We start from the raw sequence: 17,154 nt of genomic DNA, 5'->3' as shown, positions 1-17,154 counted from the left end.
GAAAAAAAACAAAGATAGAATGTGAGTGATGCTAAAAAGCACACTAATTGTGCCATTCTTTTCATTTTAAACAAAAAAAAAAAAAAAAAAAACTGAAAAACATGAAGTTCATGAATCATCACCAAAAGTGGAATATATAGATCAGAAAACCACCAAGAAATTAAAGTAAGAGTACAAGTGCACCACTAACACCTTATCTTAAACCATAAAAAGCTTGGAAGTTCCATGTAAAACCATTTTTTACTTTTTTTAGCATCATATCACCATATCTTTTATTTTCAAAATCTCCATATTTATCTCATGAACCCTTAGGATCTCCATACTTATCTCAATGTTTCCATTTTTTTTGACAAATTTCATTTTATAGGTCCATACTTCAACACCAAGCACAAAACGAGAAAAGCCCTTCAATTCATGCTATTCTAGTAAGCACTGATAATTACTAATCATGGAAACATCAAAACTTAAAATGTTACATTTCTTCTGCAGCTATTATTCATGATGTTTTAAGAGACAACCGACATGAAAGCCTCGCCAACAATTCCCACAAATGATTCATGTGCATGAGAATCTTCATCTTATCTAACAGCCACTAACTCCGGAAGTTTCGTACCGAGAAAACACGTGGTTCCGAGTATCTGAGACCCACTTCTTATGATATTTGTTTTCTTGTTGACTATAGTTCAACTCAACCAAGCAGAATAGCAAAAGAAAATACCTAATCTTCCTACCTTTTATGTATGCACTTGTTTGACGGGGTTCTAATTTGAAAGGGACTAAATTATCGATGCAAGTAAAACGAAACCATCAAAATCAATTGACTTCATCAGTTAGATAGGCTTTTATCTAAGTGGTTTGAAAGATATACTTTTACAGCCTATTGATTTTGGTTTGTTGTCGCGTGTTTATGACACTATCAAAGGTCTTAATCCTAAATTCTAAACAATAATGTATCATTATGTCAGCATTCCTAGAAGATGAGGCATGTGAAACATGCATTACAAAGATGATTGAGCCTGCATAGTGGCAGTAGAAAATGATGGCGGAGCCGGCGGATAATGGATTTGTGGTCAGAATGAAGAGCATGGAAAGCAGGATAGAGTGTAAAACTTAACTAGTACGTTAGTAATAGCGACAGAGGTAAACAAGATGCTACTCGTGTGGTGGAAAATCTAAAAGAAGGTTACCAGTTATAGCTTTCTAGTCCCTCAATAGCTAAGCATATTCCGATCATATTCTAATGTGCGACTATTTAGGCCACGATATACTCCCACAGTTGAAAACCCAACGTTCTCATCGAGAACATTCACAGGTCCCTAATCTCCTCCCAATACACATCTATATGGTAAATCGAATGTATGTAGGCTTAGAATGGGTTAACACATGATATGCACGACTAACTGGCCCCCATATTGAGCATGTTAGCATATTTTGAGCGCAGCTTTAATGCAATACGTATAACCCAACTAGTCTGTTAGTACTAGTAATGAGATGGGCCTTTAACTTGTTACTACTCATAATATAGCTCTTCTAAGATGGATATATGTTATTGGTTAACAATAAGTGCAGGTATCAGCATATTGTATTGTTTACTCGGAAATAAATTGATGTGGATAATAGAAACGGAACTTTCTTATAGGTTAAGAATCAATTGAACTTCTAACTAGTTAAACTAAAGATAGAACTAAAGTGTGGTTTTACTTCCAATACCATTGTCGCATAACAGCACGGAAATAAATGAGCAGATTCTACAACCTAAAATTATATTGGCATAATCTAATCTGCTTCATACTAGTTCCTCATGGCTTGAATTTGGATTCGCTGTTTATACACAATACAGCGTAATCCAACGATTTAAGCACAAATTTCTTTCGATATTCTGTGAAATAAATTTCCTTACTAACAAGTAACATGTAGAACATATAATCAGTAGGCCTTTATAAACAAATTAAGATATGGAAAGAGAAATTCAAAACTCATTAAATGTACTATCTTTCATGTACAGGCCGTAACATAAACAAGAAGATGCCACCGGCAACTGAAACATTAAGCGATTCGAACATACCTTCCATAGGAATGCTGACTAGATCACAGTTTTCTAAGGTTTCTTTGGACAGGCCGTTGCCCTCACTGCCTAAAACCAAGCACAGAGGCTTACCGGCAAATGTATCTGCTAGTTCTTGAGATAGCAGGGAAATACTCTTAGAACCATCATCATTATTTTCCGGATGACCTGCCAACATCTTCATATCAAATTCGGTTTTTAAAGTCATTAGATGAGACCAGTTGCCAGAGACAATAGGGAGCTGAAAAGAGGCTCCACGAGCTGCTCGAAGAGCTTTCTCATTAAAAGGATCACAGCAACCAGGAAGAAGATAGATGCCATCCTGCATGACATTTGGAAAACTGAGTTAATTTAAACCTGAAGAAGAATGCTAGGGAACCATAGAGAAGACAATTACTGAGAGAACATTGCAAACAAATGATGGTGAAATTCTTATCTCCGGGCAGTAAGAAACTTTTAGCAAGATCTTATGTAATAATTGACAAACTTCTAATAACTACGTTTCTTCCGGCGGTAAAGATTGAAACATGTTGTTAGTAACTTTTTACCGGCCTACTGTAAATTGTGGAAAGATAAAAAAATATTGTGAAGGATTCGAGATTTTTTCAAGAATTTTGAAACAAAAAATAGTATTTTATGTGAAAATCAGTTGTTTGAAGGGGGAAAACAAAAGCATCCATGATGTTGAATGCTTACATATACATATTTAAGTCAACTTACATATTTAAAAAATTCAGTCTAAACGAGGAGAAACTAGGAAGTGAATATTATACCCAATTGAAAGCACAAGCTGTTCGTATCAATGTGCCAAGATTGCCAGGGTCCTGCAAATAAATTATGCAATATATTAATGTTGCTAAAATTTAAATATATAAAATGCATAATTTGAAAGCAGACTCAAGATTAATGGCAAACACAAGGAGAATAATAGTAATTGAGCTCGTGATTATGACTTTCGGCAAAGAAGAAGAAGAATCACTAGATTTCAAGATTGGGGCATTACAGGCTGACAAGAATGAAATTTCGCTGCAGCCTTCTCCTGACCAATTTATGCTAAATAAAATTGGAAAAAAAAGAGCTAGTAATATTAGAGATGAGTTGCATGAATAAAACAGCATATTAATTTTCAAATACCTTTCAGGAGAGAAAAAGGCTAGGACACCTTTGCTTTACTACATATATTGATTGGAAGAGTTCTCATGCATCAAAACATTCGGAGAAAACATTATATTTCTTGCTACATAGCTCTTGCAATTACTTCTACAGATTAATCAGCAAAATAAATATATTGTGGTAGGCTGAAACTATTCCAGCGATACTCTTATGATTTGCACCTGAATTCCATCGAGGACTAAGATACGATAAGGAGAATTGAACGAGCTAAGAAAGGCCATTTCTTCTCGATCACTTTCGAGGTCATAGAAGCTCTTAGGCATCTTCATAACAGCAATTGCTTCAGTCGAGTCAACAGATTGCATTCCAGAAAGTTTCTTCATAACAGTAGGATTTGTGTACACAACAGAATTTGAATAATCATCGAGTCCTCCAGAAGCCTCGCCACCATCTAACAGAAACAAACAATCCACTATAGAGGACTCACGGTCCTTCAATTTCCAGAATCTGAGTATCTCCCTGCACTTTAGTGAAATTTTTAGTTTTTTTCAGAAGGATATTGAGGAATATTGATGATCAAGAGGATACAAACTTTAATGCAAATGTTATAATATTAGACATCATTTCAGAGCTAGAAGCTTTGTAAATGTTCATAGTAGCGCACAAGGAGCATGGAAAATCTTGAGACGAGAACCCCACATCATCTGTCTATAATTGGTCCACTTCTATATATCCTACTTAAGACTTAGATCATAGATTTACTTGCGGTGCATGGATGTGCCAATAAAGAGCCTTTTCATGTTCATCATGCATTGGCAAGTGGTATGATAGTATATAGTGGTCCAAGGCTACAGTACCAACCAACTTGGCAATCTGCTAGTTTTAGATCGAGAAAGCCTTAGGCTCCATTTAGGATTGCGAAAAGGATTTGTTCTATATGGTGAGAAAGTGCAATAGAAAAATATTCCGCTTGCTGCTACGATAAATATTACGTTGTATAGATCACAATGATTCAATTAGGATATAATTTCTACAATCCCACTAGAAAAGGCAGAAGCACATTGCTTTTTCTCCAACTCCTTTTTGTCCAATAGATTAAAATAACCCTCATACCAAACAAACCCTAGATAAGGAGCAAGAATAATAACCAAAAAGATTTAACATCAACCAGAGTAATTCAGAGTATCTTTGAGGTTGCTTAATATGTTTTCGGTGATACTTCAGCATTTTATCTCCGAAAGTTGAGAGAAAGGGAGCAAATGTTATTTTCTCTTCCTTTCTTCCAATTGTCCAAAAAACACGAGATAAAAATTATTTTCTTTTATCTTTTTTTATCTCCTTTATTTTTTCCACTGAAGATAGAAGCAAAAGGGTTCATCAAATTGAACATTTTTTCTTCAAATTTTAAGGGTTTACACACACATTGCAGGTTCCATCTTACTCCATGTGGTTTACTCCTTTTCAGATCCTAGCACCACCAACGAGGTACGTGACCGCGGCAAGAGCGTCACGGAGTAGAGGACCTAGCGAGGTCTAATGTACCCCTTTTTGTAACAAGAAAGAGACTTATAATATTTTGGGAATAAAATGATGTAAACTTAATGAAACTTCATTTAGTTCAATGTTTCAAGTAGTTGTAGAACTTTATATGTTTAAAGTTGAATGTTCAGTTTATTAGTGCACTCTAATATTGCTTGTACACCTATCATGTATGAATGTATAGGTTGATATATGTTACCGCTTCATTTGAGCAGGGAAGGTCTTGTCTGTTTGGTGGGTCAGGGCGCGTGCCCGAGTGGCCCAAAATTGGGCAGTCTCGGGTGACATTCCCAAAATCTGGAGGAATTTAATCAACAAGTGTTGGCTTCTGGAAAGCCTACTCAACAGCGCTTCTATTAATCATTAAAATTCAGATTTGATGGCGAAAGAGAGAGGGGGGAGGAGTGATACTTTCTCTTCTTCTTCAAGTTATCCAACCAAGGCAAGAGAAAATTACTTTTTTCTTTTCCTCTCTTTTCTCTCCTTTTATTTTTCTCCTCTTTCCATCCAACAAAAGCTTCAACTTTTCGCCAAGGAGAATAGCAAAAGTTCAAATTGAGCCTTTTTTTTAAATTTTAGAGTTTTACAGAACCATTGTGGGTTGCAAAATGTGAGGGACTTTAATCAAACAGTTAGTGGCTTGCTGAAAAGCACTATTCAATGCGCTTCTATCAATCAGAAAAATTTAAAGTTTAATAGTAGAGAGGAGAGAAAGATAGATAGTTTTACATACACATAGCGGGTTCTAAAATTGGGGGAATTTAATCAAACAGGTGGTGGCATGTCGAAAAAGCTCTATCCAACGGCACCTCGGCGCTTCTATCAATCACAAAAATTCAGAATTTAACAGAAGAGAGTGAGAGAAAGAGAGAGAGAGAGGTTTAGAGCACATTGCGGGTTCTAAAATTTCGGGGGATTTAATCAAAGTGGCGAGCATGTCGAAAAAGCTCTGCTCAACGGCGCTTTCATTTTAAAAAAAATAGAATTTAATAGTATCGGAGAGAGAGGGAGAGAGAGAGGGAGAGAGAGAGCAAGAATTTGCGGGTTCCAAAAATTGGGGGAATTTAATCAAACATGTGGTGGGCATGTCGAAAAAAGCTCTGCTCAACGGCCCTTTCATAAATTTTAAAAAAAAAAAAAAACAGAATTTAATGTATACGAGAGAGAGAGAGAGAGAGAGAGAGGTTTAGAGACACATTGCGGTTCCAAAAATTTGGAGAAATTAATCAAACAGGTGGTGCTTGTCGAAAAAGCTCTAAAAGAGAGAGATGTGGGGGGAGTGTTAGGGCATGAGGGACGTACAAGATGGGGGTGAGGCCGACGAGGAGAAGGACGGGGAGGAGCGGCGGTAGGAGGAGCTGAGGCGGAGCCTCACACAGTGCTTCACCAGCGGGTTCGACACGCTCGTTATCCTCCTCTCCTCCTTCCCCCCACCAAACGAAAACTGCGGCTCCCTCCCGCCGCCGCCGCTGCGACGGCGCGCGGCGCGCGGCGGCGGCGAACGGAGAGCACATCACCGCCGCCATCAGCCCAACAAAATTATCACGCTAGAGAGCCGCTCGATCCTACTCAAATTCACATATTTATTATTTTAAGGATAAAGTTCAAATATCACTGTTTCTTACTTTTTTTTCACTTTAAGTACCGGCTAAGTTTAAATGTATCAAATTAATGTCATATGATTTCAATTTTATTTTTTTCGACTTTTTCGTTAAATTATATACAAAACACTTCAGATACTCATCTAGATTTATCGAATATTCACTTTGGTACCCTTTAGTTTTAACTTTGTTACTGATTTAAGAAAAAAAATTAATAGAATAGATAATAAAAAAATAAAAATAAAGATACATTTAAACCATAGGATATTAAAGTGAGAAAATGAGAAACTATAGAGGTAGTATTTGAAGTTTTTTCTTATTTTAAAACCTAAATTTATTTACCAGTATATAGTAAGTAAAATTTAAATTTAAATTTAAAAGACTAATTATAAATTTTTTTTTGTCACTTGCGCAAATACACTCTCTCCAAGGGATGGAACGATCGTAAGTGGAGTTCTGATCCAATCCAAGCCCACCTCAGTCCCCCACAGGCCACAGAAAATTATTCAAGTTTTTTCAAAATTTTTTAATTATTGTGCGTGAGAATGTTCATATCTAAATTCTATAGGTAAACTTGTAAAAATTTATCTGAATTATGAATGATTTTGAATTAACTATCTAATATTTTTTTAAAAAAATTTTATTTTATTTACTATTCAAAATTTTATTTATTTAATTTAAATCACTTAACGACGTTTTGGTTTCAAAATTTAAGCTAACAACTTGCTTTAACTAATTTATGGTTGCGAAAATTGCATAAAGTATATACTAATTAAACTTGAAAAATAAACGATATATTCAAATTTTAAAGTTAAATTGGTGTTAACTAACTCTGGAGAAAAAGGATTTGGACGGACTAGCAGACAGATCCAAAAAATATAAAGAATATAAAAATAATAATACTAAAAGTCCGAATATTCGGATCCTTATCTGCTTTTATCATATATTCAGAAAATTTTCATTTTTCAAAACCATATTCGTATCCATATTCAATTGGATCCGGATATTTTTTACATGAATACAGATATTATCGAATACGAATACGAATACGAATATTTTCGAATAATATCCGATTGGCATTCATCCCTAGCTAAATTGCATTTCTAATCCTCAGCTATAAGATATGCAACACTTCAGTTCTCATATAATAATTTAGTTGACTAAATATTAATATGCCATTAATATGGAGCAATATTATTGTTGATAGCATAACAATGACTCAAATTTCACATCATAGTCACATCAAGCTCACATCATCGCTCAATTAATTAAATTGAACTCTAGAATTTAACTACAATAATTTAAAAAACTAGAACTAAAAATTATAGCAAATTAAAATTTGAGAATGAAAATGTCACGTGCTTTATCCTTTGAGGACCAAAAATACAATTGTTTTGCCATAAAAATTTGCTATTAATTTGAATAACAAGGTGCTACATTTTACAAACCACAAAGTAATAAATACTGTGCATTTAACAAATCATAAGATGATAACACCAATAATATTTTACTGCCCTATGACTTGCACCCTAGAGTCTGTAAAATGTAGAGAAAATCTAGATCTTCCAAACTCAGATGAGTGCTTCACTCAAAACTTACTTTCAAAGTCACATAGATAGCCATGTTGCCTAGGGTACAAATTAAGGTAACCTCATAGCTTGGTACTCAGAAGGGTTGAGTAAAAGGATTACACAACATACTAAGATGTACAGTAGTAAAGCTTGATCACAATATACAACAAGCAGTAAAGCAAAATTGTTTTAAAAAATGATACACAGCTCTTCACTGCTACAGGTCCCAACATCCATCTTTGGTGTCAACCTACATTGCAAGTCTCTCCATGCATGATAATGTGTTCTGTGTATCGACTTATGGATACATCGCGGAACATCGTTATATGATTCCAATATCCAATAAGGCCTTCAATAATTTATCCCCCTGCTCGACAAGCTTGGCACAATCTATCGGACAATATAATTATCAACAATCTCCGAGGGAAACATTACAAATCCCAACCATCTCTCCTACTGCTAAAACCCCATTTATTGGCAGCCAAGTTCCCATATATCTCCGAGAACCGACGAATGCACTCACTCCTAACATGGTAATGCGCTTTTGTATTCTTACTAATGGCTACACCAGAAAACTTTGATGTGTCGATTGCCCACGAAGGCTTCACATACTCTACTGTCCTATCCAATGAACTAGCATTCACATACAAGAAGTTCAAAAGCACATCCTCACAGTTAAACTGTTTATCGACCATCTCCCTTCCCACCTTCGCCCCCTCGCTCCAATACCTCTCAAATGCCAATTTATGATCAATGAACGCCGCCCCTGTTAATATCATATTATAGCCCCCTTTCCTTCGCGCATAATTCTCGTCGTGGTATTCCAATGGGCTCCCATCAGCAAGGCGTGGATAAAAACCAACAATTCTATCGGGATTCTCCCGCCATACTTTGAATCCGCGCTCCAAATCATCACATGTCATCATGATGTCATCATCGAGCTCGAAAACAGCTCGAGTCTTTATCAGCGGGTCTATGTTAAACCTGTTATTCAAAGAGTTCCTCTTCTCCACTCTGATCCTTATAGGCACGGCAGAGTCAAAGTCGTTCTCTTTTGGGGGTTGACCTCTGTTCCACACCACCACTATCTCTTTCACCGAAGAGCATCGAGAGTAATGCTTCACGAACATCTTTAAGTTCCAAAGGCGAGCGTCGTAAGTCATGGTTAACATGGTGAACTGTGAGTAGTGCCCCTTAACCATATAACCCTCCTCAGAACCATTGCCGCCGTAGACATAATGAGTGCCAATACAAGTCAAAGCAACTAAAGTTACAAATATAATACTTAAAACCAACAGCCCTCTACAAGTTTTAGTGTTGATTCTTCCATGAAGAGGAGAGCTTAGCTTATTTACATGGTTAAAAAACCAGCCAAGTTTCAAGTAGAGGAAAACCCGTGGCTCTGCCTGAAAAACATCACTTCGCTTTCCTAAAATAGGAAGGCACCGACTGAGGGGCAAAATGCACTTTATTGCACTCAAAAGCACGCCTGTTAAAATAACAAGAATTATTGCGGCCCCAAATGCTGCGTATCCTATAAAGAGCCTTTTAACTGAATCGCCTGAGGGCACTCGATCACCATCCATTACCGCAACCCATTTACCTGATTTAAGCTGTTGAGCATCTAAGTGATGGGTTCGGGCACCGTTCCATGCATTTCGACCCTTACGGGGCCTTTCCAGACCGAGTGGGACTTCAATTTCCTCATATCTGTCAGTTGTGAGGACTTGAATTCTGAATAGACGGATACTCCGTCCATATGTGCCACCGCAGTCTTGCCCAATTCGATAGAGGCTTCCATTGTATATAAATGGCCGGCCTGCATTTCTGGCACCTAAGGTTTTATCAATATTATGAACTGGGTTTTGTTTGTGCGGTTTCCAGGGACCGAGAGGTGAGGTACTGTACCAGATTTCAAGCTCTCCATTCTTTTTGGCACCAAAAAAACTGAAATCCGATCCAAAAAGCCAATGATAGCCATCATAATATATAATGAATGAATCAATAAGGGGTCTCTTCAAAATGACCTTCGCTAGTTTCCATTTGAGTGGAAATTCCAATGCACGGTAGAGACGGAGATCTCCCTTCTTACTGCCTTCCGGCATCATGTAGATCTGTAACCTCGAAAGAACAAAAGAAAAGGCATGAAGTCATGAGAAGTTCAATAAAGCAAAGAGCACCTCGAATTCCAATATTAAACAATTTAAATTTAAACGGCGACTGCGGAATCGTACTTGGTCCTGGTAGCTGAATATATATGGATAAGAGAGATGCCATTCTTCATCTAGCACTATACCCAGTTGCTCCCATGTCGCACCATTGTCCTTGCTCACAGCAACCCCTATGTCTCCTTGCAATGTGACGGAATTCTTGGTCTCAAAAAACAAATAAAAAGTATCTCCCTGGAGATGTAATTATTTTCAACATCATTACGTTATCCGCTATAAACTGACGTAATACAATATCTCAATGAAAGAAACCATTAATAGTTCGGCATACTCGGTTTAGTAACAATTTACAGATGTTAGAACTTAGGTGAGTGGACGTGGTCAATAAATAGTAGATAATACTTTAATTGTTAACACAGTGAATGTGAATTACCCATAAATACTAAGGATAAAGAGATGTATACTAGATGATATACATAATGAATGATCCCTGTCCGGACACATTTTGTTTCCAGTCAAAATGCACATCAAATAACACATGACGAAAGGCATTTAGAACTTAATACTAAGTAGAGAGATACATATATGCATCAATTAGTCGAGTCTGAAAGAAGCACGCAACACCTAATAGAAGATATCTGAGATCCGTGCAGTGTAATCCTGTGTGTCAAATGTCGACAATAAGCTAATTTTACAGCAGGGAATTGGAGAACATGGGCACATCAAATGATTAATATCTCGAACTTTTTGCAAGTAAAGATATTTTTGTGCCCCCCAAAATGAACTTTTCTGTGCCTACACGAGTGCGCAACATGGAGCATCCAATCTACAACTATACACTCAATGATGCCACTGAAGTGATATCCTCGCATTAAGTGTGTCGAAAATTCAAATCTTTAGTATCAGTTTGAACACAAACCTTGATGAAGAGGAAGGGATCGGCGACGAAGTTGCTGGGGAATCCGGCCTCCGAGACAGAGGCGCAGGTGACGACCGGGTTCGCAGCCGGCCACGCTGCGCTCTCGTTCCTCCACTCATTCCACTGCTCCAAAAACCACAAAACACAACAAAATTAACCAAATCCAATCTTTAGAACAAACTAGTAGATTTGCAAGTTAAAAAAGAGAAAGAATTCGAGCTCACGAGTTCGATGGGCTCGAGGGAGAAGGGCGAGTCGCCGAAGAAGACGCCAATGGCCCAAGAGCCCTCGCCATCGGGGCGGCAACCTAAAGAGGAGGAGGAAGAAGAAGAAGAAGAAGAAGACGCCATGGCCGCCGCCGAGGAGGAGGATTTGGAGGAGACGGGGAGGGGTTTGGGGAAGGGGGAGAAGGTGAGCCAAGCGAAGAGGAGCGCGACGGATCCGAGGAGGAAGAAGGAGGAGACGAGGAACACCGCGGCGGGGGATCGTAGCATCCGCCGCCACATCACCCTCCACCCCATGGTCTCCTCCTCCTCCTCCTCCGCCGCCGCCGCCCTCACCGGAGCCTCGCCGGAGCCTCGCTTGGCGACGGTGCTAGGGTTTCCGAAATTTGCGTTCGCCGACAAAAGGTCTCCGCTCGACTCCGAAACCAATCCGCATGCTTCAAGGTTTTAATAAATAATAAATAAAAGAAAAGGGTGGGAATTTATTAATTTATTTTTTTTTTTTAGGGGTCTAATTTGGGGGGCCACGACGACGCGTTCTCGTTCTTCGCCCTCGTCGTCGTCGTCACGGTCGTGGACTCGTCGAAGCTTCGAAGTAGACAATGAGAAAAGTCGCCGCCGTGGACCTGGTGCATGTTAAATTATCCGTACATCTGGTGCATCCATATATATAATACACCCCATGCACCACACTTATAGAGAGGAAGTCTACTGTATCACACTTATACTGCATCATCAATAATCAGCTGATCACATCTCACTTTTTGAAAGAAAGTTTACCAAAAATATTTTTCCAATAACCATGATAGGATGGTTGAACCCAAAGAAAATATTTTGATTGACTGGGAACGTCATATCAGTAATATAACTGATATATTCTAGTCTTTTTCACTTATAGAAAGGGAAACCAACTAAGCTCTCATTTTAAAAGAGTAGGGCATGCATTAGAAATAAAACGGATAGTATGTTATCTGAAAATATTCGCATTCATAAGCGGTATTATTCGTGTTCGAATATAAAATTTTCAAATTTGATCGAATATAAAATTATTTGAATATTTGAAAGAAACTAAATGTAGATACATATATTTTTTTTTTCTAATAGATGAGAACAAATAATAAAAGTTGAAAATAGATTCAAACTCTTCTTCAATCTTGATACTTGCATTTTATAACTACAATGAAAAAAAATGACTCTTTTGTGTTACAAAGTTATACAAAATTACATATAAAGTGTGCTATAATAACGATTGTTAATTTTAATAAATTAGCTCGAGAAAAAATACTTATTAAACTATTTGATAAAATTTAAAGAAGTATAATTACCTAATTGAAAGATTATATACTTTGTGTTACAAAAATGTTAAAGTTGCCAAGGCCTTTTCACTAGTAAAGATTACAGACTTATAGTTTTACATACATTCTTTAAATGTTAAAAAAATACATCTAATTTAGCCCTTGTTTGAGCAAAAAATAAATCCAAATGCGTGAAAACAAATTTTTTATTTTTTTATTTTTTTAATAAGATGTCATCTCATATTGGAAACAAAAGATATGTATTGCAAGCTAATTAATTATGACGCTAGGCGAGCAATTTATTTGTAAACATTTAAATTACATAACATTTATATTTTAATAAAATGAACAAAAAAAAATTACAAAGATGCCCCATAAGGTCTTTGATTTTGATTTTGAAGCTCCATTTGTGGGTTGTAGGAGTTTTGGCTCACGGTGCACCTGGTGCATGCAACAATTTCCACAATTCCAAAGTCAGACAGGGTCGTTCTTGCGCAATTGGCGGAAATTTTTGCATGCACCCAGTGTATCTTACGCTTCGTGAACCACAGTGGCGCACTGAATATTTGGTGACCAATGTTGTAAAATCAAAAGAACTAATCCGATATATATGATGAATAATATTTAGATAATCTATGAGTAACTTATAAAAAAACTATTTCTTAGATATCAGATAGTCCCAAATTTCAACAAAATTTAATATATATATATATATATAGTCAGTTCGTACGAAATTTGATGTTTCAGAATTATGATTTTTAACTAATAAGTTTCTTGAATACCATATAAATAGTTAATAAATTAAATTCTGATTTAGTAGTGCATGCAGTGCTGCACAGTTAAGTAGCTGTTTTCGCGAAAATAAAATGTGTTGTTTGGTTTCTCAAAAATATGTTAAATTTTTTTTTTCAAAAAATAGATTTTTATGGAAAACTGAAAAAAAAAAAAAACTCATTCCTTTTCGTTTCCCGCCTGTTTGGTTTAAAAAGTAATATTTTATAAAAAAAATTCAGATTTTTTAAAACCTAGTTCTTTCATTTTTAAAAAAAAACTAAGAAACAAATTAAGCCACTAATTTTTCATAAGACTTTTTTAAAGAAATATAATTTTTTTTTTTTATAAATTAAACAGCCAAAATTTTAAAAAAATTATGAAGAAATTTTCTGTAAAACCAAAGAACCCAGGTGGGAGAGAGACGAGTGGAAAGTGGAAACGGGCGTGACTTGGTCCATTTCCGATAACGGCAGGTCAATTACGGCGCCTCAATAGTAGAAAGAGGCCACAATGGGATTCTTCTTCATTAACTTTTATTTCAAAAGGATTCAAAAATAGGGGCTCTACGAGGATATGAATTGGGCCTGCATGGTTGTTCCCAAAAAAAAAAAGAAAAGAAAAACCACCTAGCTTTTAATTACTATAATAATCCTACTTCCACACTACTGAAAAAGTCTAAAATGTGACAGTCACTGACATAATGAGTCTGACCTATTATATTGCCCTTTTAAAATTCATCCATCTTACCATATTTTTTAAAAAATATTTTTATTATAATTTTCTTTTAAAACGAGATATAATTGACTGAAAATAAATAATGTGACGTGGCTGTCATATAATAAAATTCTTACACTACTAAAAAGCTTAAAAATGTGAAAGTCATATTATTGATGTGGTGTCTCCAACCAATCAAATTACTTTTCTCGAATTCACCCTTACACTACTAAAAAGCCTAAAAATGTGAAAGTCATATTATTAATGTGATGTTTCCAACCAATCAAATTACTTTTCTCGAATTCACCCATAATGGGTTGTAACTGCCGCATAGTAGACTTTCTCCTACACTACTACATATCATTATAATTGTTATCCAAGATAGTAGTAATACTACAGATACACCCTAAAGCGAGGGATAGATTTTACACTCATTTCACCCTAAGGTCATTCTTATCACATCAATTTTTTAAAATTTTATTAAAAATCAATTCGATTTTTATCGATCCTAAAATTGTAAGTGTAAGATGTACACCCGTTTTAGGAATGTACAAGAAGCCTTTTCCTAACTGCTATTCAAAACTTTTAAATATACTCCTCTATTCCTAAACTATCCCCCTAAACCCCAATTCCAATTAGCAAACTTTCTCAAAGAATATTTTTAAAACCCAAGCATTTTGGTCAATCAGAAATAAATTAGATAATTTTGAAGTTGCTAAGAGCATGTTAGATACTATCCCTTACTTTTTATTAAAAATAAAAACATTTGTGGACCATTGGAATAAGCAAGGGATGCACTGGATATATTTCCCCAATTGCAAAAGCTTAAAATTTTTTCACACAGCAGTAACATCATAACATCTAGTTCAGGGTAACTTCTGTCAAACAGCCAAAATTGTTTAGATACCAGAATGACTAATAATAAGTTAACAACAACAAGCCAACAAGAGATCACCTTTTAGTTATGAGATCATCTCCACACAGATCATCAAAACTTGAAGTTCTTAGAAACATCGTTACATTGTTTCCGACAAAAGATGTACGAGATCATCTGCGACATCAAAAGGGCGGAGAGTGCGGAAGCTTACCAGCAGTTGCCCAACTACAGCAGTTTGGGCAATGAATATAAAGATAACTCGATTAGATATAGTAGCTGCATTTTGCCCAAATTTTAGCTGAACTTTGCATGTGCAATGAGAACTCATTCGAGTGAACGCAGGTAAAACAATTTACACGCCTCGATGACTTCCAGATGCCACATTGCTTCTCGGTCAGGGTATGGTGAGAGATCGACAATTTTGTGGACCTGCAAATAGGAAAATTCACAATTCCAACTAAATAATCTGGAGAGCATTATCAATGTAATATAAATTTTATGTTCTTTACTATTCATACTGTTGTCATGTGGTGTGTCCACATTGACTGGTTCTAAAACAAGAAACTCGATCTGATTTCAGTTTCTAGATATGTTGGTTATCCAGTTTGTGAGTTTCCGCTGGCCTCTAATTCCAACACATGCCAAAGCAAAAACTAAATCGGTAAACTTTACCTGTCCTAAGGGGATGCTCCTCAAATCTATTGTTATGGTCGTCCCACATAGGGCATAGAGTGTAAATGGCAATTGATCGCGCACAAAATAAAGATTATCCAAGACGAAATAAGTATTTGAAAGGGTGAGAGTGATGCATTAATCAAAAACAAGGTTTAAAATTGATTTAAAGGCTTGGAAAGAATGCACGACCGGCTAACTATTAAAGCCTGCTATCCTTTTATGCTTGGCCTACAGCTCTTTATGCTTTATCCATCCGATTTCTTCGTCTCACAAAATACCACCCAAAAGCCTGATTGAAAATCTTACAAGTTCTACCGACCGTAGCTAGCGCAGTTGGCTAAGAACTCGAGATCTCGAATTCAAAACCTAGTTGCTTTGCATTTCTAATTAAGTTCATACTGTTCCAAACGACTCGGATTGCGCTCCCTGATTATTTTCTTTATACCAAAGAAACCATCCCTCAAAGCCATGATCCTTCAACAGCATTCAATGAAACGACCAACCATCAAACGTCTTCAAACAACTTAACACTACTTAACAGGACGACGCCAAACGCAGCGCGCATATCAAATTTCCGATCAACAAAGGATTATTCTCAGAACACATATCAGATTAGTAACAGACTCAGACAACAATACAATTAGGTCCTCTGTGCATGCCCGGCCCCATCTTGATCGATACATCATATCCTCAAGGGCCTTCTAGCAATTAATAGATAGAAGAGAACTTGTAGCTAGACAATAAGGCGAGAGTCATGAAACTCGAAAAAGCTTAAGCTACTAAGTAAAGAATCCCAGGTGTGAGTAAAAATGTACCTTGATGAGGGGCAGAGCATTAGCAGATTGAAGGGCGGTGAACGGTCCCACAACCATCACATACATACCTGAGATTGTAGATTTCTTCGTCGTTAAAGAGTTTTATATATATATATATATATATAGGGGGAGAGAATGAAGGAGTAGCATCTGGGAATTGGGAGGGTCACCCTTTTTCCACTCCTGAGGGTGGGATTCGGGGGAGAGGGAGAGCTCGACGACGCCGGAGCCGTCGTCGAGGAGGAAGCGGCCGTCGCCGTGGCCGGAGAGGAGGACGCCCTGCCTGCAGGAGTAGCGTCAATCAAGGGCTAGAGAGAGAGAGACAAGACAACAAAGGGGATGGAGAGAGAGAGAGAGAGAGAGAGAGAGAGAGAGGACCTGTAGCCAGGCGCGTTGGAAGAGGATGCCGAAGAGGGTCATGGCGGCGGCGGAGGAGGAAGAAGAAGAGGAAGAAGAGGAGGAAGGCTGCACGTCGTTCAGGTGGCAGCAGAATAGCTTCAGCGCCGCCAGACTGTAGTCCATGATGGCCGGCGGACGCCGGTAGGCCACAATGGTAGTAAGGCGAAGGGGTGAGCTTGCACGACAATTAGGGCATATTTGTATTGGTTTTTTTTTTTTTTGGAAAACTTCAAATACCACCTATATGATTTCGTATGTTCTAAAGTACCCTATAATTTTTTTTTTATTATCAATTTTACTATTTTTTTTTTTCTTAAATTAATGATAAAATTAAAACTAAAAGGTGCTAAAATGAATATTCGATAAATCTAAGTAGATATCTAAAGTTTTTTATATACTTTAATC

At 36.9% G+C, this 17,154-nt stretch overlaps 3 protein-coding genes across 3 annotated transcripts; all 3 read right to left on the bottom strand.

The window, feature by feature from the left end:
• LOC109712377 (putative TrmH family tRNA/rRNA methyltransferase) lies at nucleotides 1,915–6,260 on the bottom strand. Its single transcript, XM_020235926.1, has 4 exons — nucleotides 6,020–6,260; nucleotides 3,400–3,697; nucleotides 2,839–2,889; nucleotides 1,915–2,387 (listed from the first exon to the last, which is right to left on the bottom strand). The coding sequence occupies exons 1-4, from the start codon at nucleotides 6,241–6,243 to the stop codon at nucleotides 1,989–1,991; spliced, it is 972 nt and encodes a 323-aa protein (XP_020091515.1). The 5' UTR covers nucleotides 6,244–6,260; the 3' UTR covers nucleotides 1,915–1,988.
• On the bottom strand, nucleotides 7,764–11,770 carry LOC109713021 (glycosyltransferase family protein 64 protein C5). Its single transcript, XM_020236933.1, has 4 exons — nucleotides 11,201–11,770; nucleotides 10,977–11,099; nucleotides 10,124–10,291; nucleotides 7,764–10,003 (listed from the first exon to the last, which is right to left on the bottom strand). The coding sequence occupies exons 1-4, from the start codon at nucleotides 11,495–11,497 to the stop codon at nucleotides 8,321–8,323; spliced, it is 2,271 nt and encodes a 756-aa protein (XP_020092522.1). The 5' UTR covers nucleotides 11,498–11,770; the 3' UTR covers nucleotides 7,764–8,320.
• Nucleotides 14,831–16,945, bottom strand: LOC109712428. Its single transcript, XM_020235988.1, has 4 exons — nucleotides 16,729–16,945; nucleotides 16,521–16,629; nucleotides 16,351–16,418; nucleotides 14,831–15,289 (listed from the first exon to the last, which is right to left on the bottom strand). Exons 1-4 carry the CDS (start codon nucleotides 16,870–16,872, stop codon nucleotides 15,185–15,187), a joined length of 426 nt encoding a protein of 141 aa, XP_020091577.1. The 5' UTR covers nucleotides 16,873–16,945; the 3' UTR covers nucleotides 14,831–15,184.

This window comes from Ananas comosus, linkage group 7 (assembly GCF_001540865.1).
Source record: "Ananas comosus cultivar F153 linkage group 7, ASM154086v1, whole genome shotgun sequence".
Lineage (NCBI taxonomy): Eukaryota > Viridiplantae > Streptophyta > Magnoliopsida > Poales > Bromeliaceae > Ananas > Ananas comosus.
The sequence above is the reverse complement of the archived record's forward strand: the minus strand, read 5'-3'. Positions and strand labels throughout refer to the sequence as shown.